The 10,369-nt window shown below is 34.6% G+C and overlaps 1 protein-coding gene across 5 annotated transcripts in view; it reads right to left on the bottom strand.

Annotated features, from left to right (window-relative positions):
• The window catches only part of LOC108746992, a 212,139-nt gene that overhangs the window by 43,059 nt on the left and 158,711 nt on the right, over nt 1–10,369 (bottom strand). For all 5 annotated transcript variants that reach the window (XM_018484182.1, XM_018484179.1, XM_018484181.1 and 2 more), the window contains one exon: nt 6,195–6,273. In XM_018484182.1, coding sequence (XP_018339684.1) covers nt 6,195–6,273 — 79 coding nt within the window. The remainder of the gene's footprint in view (nt 1–6,194; nt 6,274–10,369) is intronic.

Genomic DNA, 10,369 nt, shown 5'->3' with positions numbered 1-10,369 from the left:
TTTTGTGATTATTAAAATCGTAATTTAAACTATTATAACCTCGTTTTTCAGAAAAGTCTATGGTAAGATTTGTGTGCAGTTAATCAAAGAAACATCTGCCTTATCTAACATATCACTAAGTTATACGTGAAAGGTTATATTTTCAACATTTATTTTCTTTTTTATTTCATTCATTAACCTACCGTAGAATTTTGCATACGTCAACTTTGCCATTTCAACTTCATTATATAAAAAAATTAGACTTTTTATGATAACTCGATTTACTAAAAAAAACCACCTTAAAGTGTTTATCAATTTTATCAATCTTTTTGGGGTATTTTAAATTTATTTTCATGGCATATACCCACCCAAACAGAAAATAAAATTAATAAATAATATTTAATATTAATCTAATAATTGATATTAAAAAATATATCGAAGCATCAGGTATTATTAAATTATATAAAGTTAAAACTAATTAAATGGATGAAACAAGAAAAGACGAAAGCGATATGAAACTTCATTTTTTTCAACTAATTTTACGTGAAAGTTTCTCGGCGTGTAACTTAATAACCCGAACGCGCGCGCGCGTCAATTAAACTTTCCACAATTACGACAAACGATAGCCTGCTTTTAAATATTCGCTAAACAAAAGAGAAAGGTGAAATACAAAATATCCAAAAATTTATAATTGAAAAGCAGTATAATGAATAAATAAACAAAGCGCATGGAAACTGATAGATGCATATCAAAATAAACAGACGTAACTAACTGAATTTGACAGGGAGGAAAAAAACATGGGTTGTTAAAACTTCGCGGCGCTTGCCGCATGATTCGCTAAAAATCTGCAATCACGTGATCCCGATGGGGGAGTGCGGGAAGAGGATTAACGGACGGACAATGAACGGGCGATCCTGCTTGAATGGCGTGCTGAAGCGCACTCGAAACCGAGCCGAACAATTCACGCGTAATTCTCGTAACTGCGATATTCGCGTTTCACTGCGATTTCCGTCTCGACGAGGTCGGATTTGGCTTTCCTACCCGTTTCAAAGATCTTACTCAAGGCACTCAGCACGATTCGAATCGTGGGGAATTCGATTCATACATTTTGCAAAATAATAAACGTCTATTCTACATTTCGTCTCCTTTTATATATAACATATAATTTTATTAAATTGTCATGTTATTATATTACACTGAAAGGAGAATGGAAAGATGGATGTAATTTTGGGTGATGACGTGTAATCTGTAATTCTAATCTCTCAACACGCATGATATTTTATATATGGCGCAAACCAAGGAGAAACAATACCGCCTCTAAATACCGTGCACAGAGTTTTTATGTTAATTATTTAAAAGAAGATTTTACAAAGTTATATGCGCCGCGGGATGTAGAGAGAGAATTAGATCATTAATCCTGTGATAATATAGTAACGTGGAAAAAAAAAAATAAAAGAAGGCTCACAATCTAATGTTTATAATGTCATCTCAACTCTGTGGGACACCCGGTACACGTTGCATTAAGCGCTGTGCGACGCTACTCTGCGACTAATTGGGAGCGGTTAATGAGGTGACGCATTTTTATTGTTCTTCCGGCTTGTTAAGCGACCTGTTTGCTTCCGTAACACGTACGCCGGGAGCCCCGGGAAGGCGCAGGGATAGCTGGGAATCCCGCGGATATCCTGAAATTGTCCCGAATACCCTGCGCGAATCCCGGAAACGCCGGTAGAATATTTTTCGCGGCTTTGCAGACCCGGCGGATTATCGACATCGGTGCTACACACGTGCGTTTATTCGCACACGCGTCTCCGTTTAAATAAACGGGCTCTAGTGAATTCATAATTAAATCGGCTTGATAAATAGAAATAAATGGGCGACAAGACGGTGGTGTTATCAACGCCGAACGATATATACATGCTTTAGCTCGTAAAATATTATGCAGAGAATGAATCTTACACAGAAAATGAATTAACTCACCGAATAATATTTTCGAATGATTTAATGAATTAAGTTGAAAAGTTAAATCGAAAGACATACTGCGTGGCGGTTATTATATTCTTTCAAAATATATGCGAAGAATATATGCGTTTCGCTTCAAAATATTAAATATTTTCTTATAAAACACAAATAAAAACGTCTAATCTGTCAAAGTGAGTCTTGGACAAATTGCGCGTCGATTGCTTGAACTGGAAATTGTGAAATTTATACAAAAAATTTTATTAAACAACAAGATCCGTTTTAAACGAATAAGCGTTTTAAAATTGAAATAAATATCGTTTTCGAGTTTTCCGAGAGATTTTAATGCAATATATCAAATAACAAACACGTAAGTGTAGATGTAAAAATTTTTTTAAACGCAAACATTTGTCAAGTTAAAAATATATCGAAATAATAGTCTAATAAATGGACATGAACGCGAAGCTTGATTGGTTTTTATGTTGAGCTAAATGATCTGTTTGTTGAAACTGAATTGCCATTTTCGTCTCTGAATGGCATGCAATTTTGAATGTTATTTCAATCACCCTTTTAATATAGGGGTTCAGCTTGCCGATTTACATGTATGTGTAATTGATATTTTCTACTTTTGTGAGCCGGCCTCTCATTTCCGCATAAAACTGTCTATTTACAATTCGCCCTATTTTGTCCTAACATTATTATAAAAATCGGTCAACGCATATGTCCGTGTTTAATAAGTATGTTTCACAGAACTGGAACAGTTGTAAATATCGAAAACAAAATGTAAATTCACAGAGAATAGAGACCTTATTGTTAGAATATTTCATGTTGGTAATGAAAAATTTGCGAAACAAGATGTATAATCAGATTTTGCTAGAAAAGACCAGCGCACGGATGACCATTCGTCGGTTATATTTATAAACGGAAAGGTATGCTTAATAGCAGTTTGTATAAATATTCCATAAGCTACGTTATTTATTTAAAAAAAGGTTTCAATGCATTGTATCTCCTTTGAATTAAAAAAAAAAAAATTAAAAAATCTCAAACATGATTATTGTGTAGCACAAAATGCCTGAATTTCCATCTACTGAAGCACTGTAATTATTTTTGCAATTTTGCATATTGCATTTTAACGGATAAAATTTAAACCGAACCGAAATTACAATACATACATTCAAACAATCATGTTTGAATTTATGGTATTTTTGAAGACAAGTTGGGAGATATACTATATATATATATATATATCGTGTAAGATAAAGTAAAGCAAAACATAGAATGAATTTTAGTATTATGCGTATTCTGCGTCCCGCATTCTCTAAGTCTCCGGTTTTTTTTACATTAAAAGTGACTTTTGACACATGATATTCGGTGGGAAGATCTCGCATAGGTTGGAATTCTGGTCAGGATGAGGACGCGCGAGATTGACGGCTGCATTAAAAGGGCGACAGGCGAAGGATCTGAAAAATCCAACGCGCAGATATTACTCGGCGTTCTCGAGATGTCGTGTTTTTCTATCGTATTCCACGAGACTTTACGTTCCAAAATTTGATTCGATAGCACGAACGAGAGTTTATCTTAGATGTATGTCCAATATACATGTTCGATACGAGCGATTTTAGCGCTGTTTCTGTTACAATTTTTATAAAATTTTTTCTGTGTGGACACACATATGTCCAATAAAAACCTCATGTATACCATAATACACATATAGTCAATATAATATGCATTGACGGTTTTGACCTATTTTTTACATTTTATCAAAGGCTGCTGATCTGGCTTGTGATAGAACATAACATCTCTCAGGTTCCGTATTTCTTCAAAAGAAGCTATCTTGATGTTAAACCATTTTACTACATATATATAACATACGTGAAATGGTTAATTCATGGCAGCATTCCACTCAATTTCTTGAGCTTTGACGACTCCATCCTTCTTACGAGCGTGTCTTCAATTTCAGTTTGTATATACGCAATATTTTTCTATTCATCTCACGGATTTACAAAAAATTTTTATTTATTTTTTAACAACTTACAAATAAAGTAATTACGTATTTTTATTATATTTCCTCTGAAATTATATCTTTTTTCGATAGGTATAAAAAGTATATTTAAAAATAATAACGTTATAAAACAAATATCTTTATTAATTTTAATTTTAGCAATATCTGTAGAATCATTTTCATGTTTAGACTGCTAACCCTTGTTCTACGTAAATTTATGCTTACATAGCGTTTACTGTACAAAACAAAGTTTAACTAATCTGTGAAACTGTTTCATGTTTAGTTTGTTATATCCAAAGTTTGCTTGGAAATTAATTTCAATATGATTGAATATTTTATTATTTATAAATTGATTTTAATATGAATTATATCTATTATTAATTATTTCCCTTTTCAATTAACGCAGCCTTTAGAAAGTTAAAATAAACTTTAGCGTGAATTAAATATTATTTCTTCAAGATAATTTATTTTAAGATCAATTTTTTAATTAACAAGAAGCGACGACAATTAAATTTTAGTTATAAAGTTAAATTTAATTATGTTTAAGATTTTCGATATTTGAAGAGCAGACTTTCCAAAATGCATTTTATCAAAAATTTATAATAGTCAGAAAATGAGAAAGAAAACCATAAGGCAATCACGCGTCTTACAGAAAATAATAATTTGCCAATCAGTAAGATGTAAAATGTTGAACAAAATTGTTAAATAATTTCTAATAATAATGTTAAACAAATGTATTCTGTTTGTCTCTAATTAAAGGGCATAACACACATCAAGTGTCTAGATTCTTTTAATATATAAATTTGCTGAAAAAATGCTTTCTGAACATTCCAAAGTAGTTTTGTAATATATGTCTTTTATTATTGAGTACTACACCATCTCTAACTAAAAAAAAAATATGATATTTTGGACCAAATGCATTTTGAAGTCTTCATTTGCAGTTATATCAAAATTTGTATTATTTGTATCGAAATCATCTTTATTGCGAAACTTTTCAACTACGATGTTTTGAACGAAAATTGGCATCAATTAAATTGGCACACTCGAAGAATACCGACTTTTTTTTCTCTACTCCAACCAGAATAGGAAAAAAGTGAAAGAAGAGATGGTGAGAGCGCTGGCAAAAGGAGAAAAGAGAAGGCACACGACTTAGTTCGTGAAAAGGTATCGACGTTTGCCATGACGCTATCTGTCGTGGATAATGCATCAGCTGCTAGAGAATGTCTCCGCCAGTCCTTTTTTTCTCGCGGTGAAATACTTCCTATGTTGAGCATTGTACCAGATTACTGAAAATATAGCCTCAATCAAATTCTTGATCAATGCCCGTTGAAATAAAATGTACGTTTCAATGATGTTATTAATGTTTTAATATGAAATTGATTATCTAAGAAGAGATAAAAATTGCATTCAGAGCTAATTTTCTTTAATTTAATATGTACTACTAAAAATCTATTCGGTAATTCCTTCGGTATATTAAAATACATCTCTTTTTTAAATAATTCGTGTCTGGAACATCCTATATTTTTATGTACATAACAATCCCATAAAATATATATTTTTCCATTTTCCTTGTTGATTCATGTTAGTTTACTGTTATATTATTATTATTATATGGAATTGCAACACGTGACTCTTAAAATTGCCCATCAAAGCACAAGGAACCTCTACGTGCGCAATACGATGCAATTACAGGTTTCTTTTTATTCCGTGTATGTATCTCGCGCAAGTTAACTTCCGCAAACATGCGACCGCTCGTGAATTCACGGTCACGTTCCGCGCGTAAAATACGTTCTCGGTGCTTGCGGGTTTATACATCGAGTTTAGGGTTCGTCGGCACCTTAAGGCTGGGATAAAGCGGTCCTTTGAATGAAACTCCTCTCACTGGAAGATTTATAAGCGCTGTGCTGGGAAAAATCGAGTAGATAAGATAAGATGGTGCAACTACGTGCCAAAGAACACCGTGATCTACTTTGAGTAGATTGTCTGCAAATTCGTACAAATACGTGAGATAGCTTCGTAGTGCCAGGCCTTGCATACAACGTCATGTATATACCTACATAATGAATTTATGGCGTATCAGTGCTTGGAAAAGCTCAATTTCTCGTAGAAATGTAATCTTCAGGCAACATACGTAAGGATATGTAAAAATATCCTTTCAATATGCAATAGATATGTAATAGATAAGAAGGGACACGAGGCTGCTTCATTATTTCATAGAAGAAATATTTATATAAAAATGTAAAAACTTGTAACTTACCAGTCGTTGCCGGTTTTGGAGACGTTCTGTCGCTTGCGTCCAGTTTGGTGAGGCTTTGGCTCGGCTACCATATTCACATCTGAAAACACAACGATTTCTGGATTAGTAAAAACATCATGAAGAAGATACAGAAGTAAAATAGAAAAAAAGTCACGATTAATTAATTGTGCAATTAATTAATAAGGCAGAAATTTAAAGATTATATAAGATAAAGTATTAAGTTAATGAATTAAATATATATCTGTCTCTTTCGCCCCCTACCCAGTTCTATAATACACTTAACTCTTTCTTTAATTATTATATTTAATGAACCATATAAAGATACATTCTTCATTAGATATTGAATCGTAATTACTGAGATCTGTTAATATAATATTTTAACGGCTAATTAATATGAAACTCAAATATATTTTAAATTTATGTTAAATTCGATGGATAAAGTTTGAAGCAGATATTGATTTTATATATGGAAAAAATAGTGAATAGAGATAAAACTTTAAAAGGAAACCACGTCGCGTCGTTTTTAACAACATTGTGTTAAAAGTTCATACTTCATCCAGACATATCGACGTTTACGCTTGCAAAATAAACAAGTTCTAATAATAATAAATGCAATTGCGAGTATCGCAGCGTGCACGACTTGTGCCGATATAAGCGTAAAGTGCATTCTCATCGCTGCGCTGCACCGCTCCGCAGGCCGTTTGCGGCTTACGCGGATTAATAAAACGAAGATGGCTATGGCGAAGCGCGAAGTTTCCGCTCAGCGTTTCCGCAAACAGTTATTAATTTCGCTGCCTTTGAGCCGGCCCATAGCGAGATTGATAATGAATGCGCTACGTCGCGCGGCGGACGATCAAGCGACAAGGATTTTCACATTCTTCTTGTTTTCGTCGCGATGGTTACTGAGACGGCCGCCGTATTCATCGTACAGAGTGATTCAAAAGTCGTGCAACAGGTGTGCAACGATATTGATCCGCGCGCTGTTCTGCGCTGTAGCAGCTTACAATCGTATACGTAAGTGATAATTTTCCGGGTGTCAACAGCATGACAGATACGCAAATCACGAACTGCCATTAAGAGCTGCAAGTAATCATGCTGTGACAAACGCAATGCGTTCCCGTAGAAGAAAGATAAGGAATTAAAATAAGTTACGATTGACTTGGACGATCCGATAATAAACGTCAAGGAAGCGCACGTATATAGTAAGTAGATACGCTGTAAGCTTCTAAAATCGAGGGTGTTTAGAGATATCAAGAGAGGAAGAAATAGAATGTGCCAGAAAACGGGAATAGTGATACCTGCCGGAGGCAAGAAGATGAAACGGCAGAACCGAGACTAGAACCGGTAAGGAAGGAAGTATCGAGAGGGGAGAGGTAAGGAAAAAAAAAGATAAAAAAAAAGAAGAAAGACAGGAAAGCGGAAAAAGCGATAGAGCGAAGAAAAACTAATATAAAGAGAAGGAACAGCTCTCGCCAATTTGAGGAAGTTGTTCTATTCTTGTGGTGAGATCGTAGAAGTGGAAAAGTGAAAATTGAACAGACAACAGGAAAATAGCGAGATTGTTCAAATAAAGCAATATTGAGTAAAGAGGTATATGTAAAAAAAAGAAGTGGATCGTACCATGCTTGATCATTAATTTTCTATCATCCATTAAGTTAACTAGGAATTAAAAATTAAAATATTAAAGTGAAGTAAAATATAGGCGCGCAATTAATACATTTTTTTTTTTTTCGAATTTCATTGAAATTCGCAATTTCTTTTCAGATAAAATTTTATCATAATAAAATTTTAAAACAATTTTGAATAAAAATTTTCACATAATCATAAATTCAGGAACACACCCTTTCTCGTCACAAATCACTTCATCCTGAAAACATTCTCCATCATACCCGCTCCTGCAAGACGTTTGCTCGTATCCGTGTCGCTAACTTCCGGACGTTCCGCAAACCGTTGAGGTCCTGTAGCAAGTCCCTACTACTATCCCTTCCAACCCCTCGCAGAGGGGTGGTTTGTGGATGTTCCTTGTTAGAGTAGCGGGCTGATTCCGTTGTGTGCGCAGCGGTGCGCTTCGTCCTTTGTGTGAGCTAACCAAACACCCTCCCCTCTCAGCGCCACCGCCCTGTACCTTATCCTCATCCCCCTTATCCTTCTGCTCCTCCATTATCGCGGCTACTTGCGCAAATTGTTTACACGTCGGTCCGCGAGCATTTCATGAGGCCGTCCGAAAATTGATGATTTGGTAGATGTTTGTTGCACTTTGAGAAGATAGAGAAGGAGGGTCTGATTTATTAGAGAAAGAGAAGGCGAGAGTATTTCACGGAGCCACCGAAGATGCTGGGTAAGACTGCACGAAAAGCTAAAGCAAAGTCGATCTTCGGTTTTACGCAAACACTGAAATTTATTTTATAAAGCACACCCATTTATTGTCTTTAAAAACTATAAATTTGGCTTGAAATAAAAAAAAATAAAACGATAAATAGTTATTTCCATAGAAGAGAATGCTGTAATAAATGAAATTTAGACCAATAACAATTCTCTCATAAGCACAGATGTCTATACGATACAATAATCACTTTACGTATTTTTTAACAATTATCAGGATACGGCAATTCATGATATTTTCACACAGTATTTTCGGAGTTTATATCTATCTGCGAGTTTTTTTAACGGTAAATTTTCAATAAAGGTAAATAGGAGTAAAAATCCTGCGCAGCAATTCGTGCGTTATAATTTAATAAAGTAAATTGTATTAAAATTCTTTTTACATCATTTAACAAGATGATCAAACGTTTCAGTTCAATCCAAGCCAATCATAAACAATATTCAAAATTTAAACAATCAATTATGTATGCAGTGTCCGCACGAAATTTTAGTGTGCAGCCGACAGAGCATCTTTCAATTTCCACATATTTGAACTATCAAGTAGTTTTTATACTAAATTAACTAAACAAACTCCGCAACTTTGACATGCAATCGTCATATTAAATAATATGATTTAAATATAATACTTTGTTAAATTATAACGCACGAATTACCACACAAGGTTTTTTTACTCTAACTCGTCCGTGTTAAATATTTATGAGAGTGAATCAAATATAAACGGGATTTTTTCAATTATTTATTGAACAAAAATAAAAATATAAAGAAATTATTTTTCTACGTAGTTCCCTGCTACATTAATACATTTGGCAGCGGATAGAGAGTTTAGCGATCCTGTTTTCCCGATAAAAAGTAGTAAGGTTGTGTCTGCAACCAATTGCGCATGAATTCCTCCTGGCATCGTTCACGAATCGCATTATCCTTCCAATTCTTCTTTCAGCTATCCAAAGTGATAATCATACAGAAAGATTGTTCCAAATTATCATTTGTTTGGCACGCTAAAAGAAGAATCGGGAGAACAACGATTCGAGAATGATGCCAATATATAGAGGAATTCGTGCGCAGAAGAATCGGCTGCAGAACATATTTACTTACATTACTTTTTATGAAAACGGAATCACCAAACTCCCTACCTGGCAAAAATGTATTAATGTAACAGGAACTTATGTAGAAAAATAATTTGTTTTTTTTTATATATATATATATTTTTTTATTTTTGTTCAATAAATAATAAAAAAAATTCCCGTTTATATTTGATTTATCTTCGTACTTGTTCAAATTTCAAGACTTCCAATTAATCTCAATTATTTCTTTCAATAGTATTCAGTGTTGAATAATTATCCAATTGATTGCGTCTAAGATCGAGTAAGCGTCCTAGCAAGAATCGATAAATTCAAGCGCTTTCTCGCGTGAATGATGTGTGAACTCGCTTCCTCGGTTTATAATGCAGTGAAGCTGTGTGTAATCGCTCGTCGTGAAACACTGCGGGCGATCGGCAAACGCCGGCAATCGTATTCGCTAATTGTTTTTCTCGATTTGTTTCCCGCGGATCGAAATGCTCACGCGGATTGATTTATTGGTAATCCACTTGTACGCACGGCAGAAGAGAAAATCCGAGCGTCAAGGGGTTAAATGCAGCGCGGCGGAACGAAACTCCCGACATTCGCCACCGCGACGCAGCTAATCGTTGCGGGCGTCGGCGTCGCCGCGAAGTTTAGTCGATACGCGGGTGTACGCGGATGCAGTAACGCGCACAAGAGAAAGAGAGAGGGGACGGGAGAGAGAGCAGTGACACA

The sequence above is a fragment of the Trachymyrmex septentrionalis genome, unplaced genomic scaffold (genome assembly GCF_001594115.1).
Source record: "Trachymyrmex septentrionalis isolate Tsep2-gDNA-1 unplaced genomic scaffold, Tsep1.0 scaffold19, whole genome shotgun sequence".
Classification (NCBI taxonomy): Eukaryota; Metazoa; Arthropoda; class Insecta; order Hymenoptera; family Formicidae; genus Trachymyrmex; species Trachymyrmex septentrionalis.
Note: the sequence above shows the minus strand (reverse complement) of the source record. Positions and strands in the feature narration are given on the sequence as shown.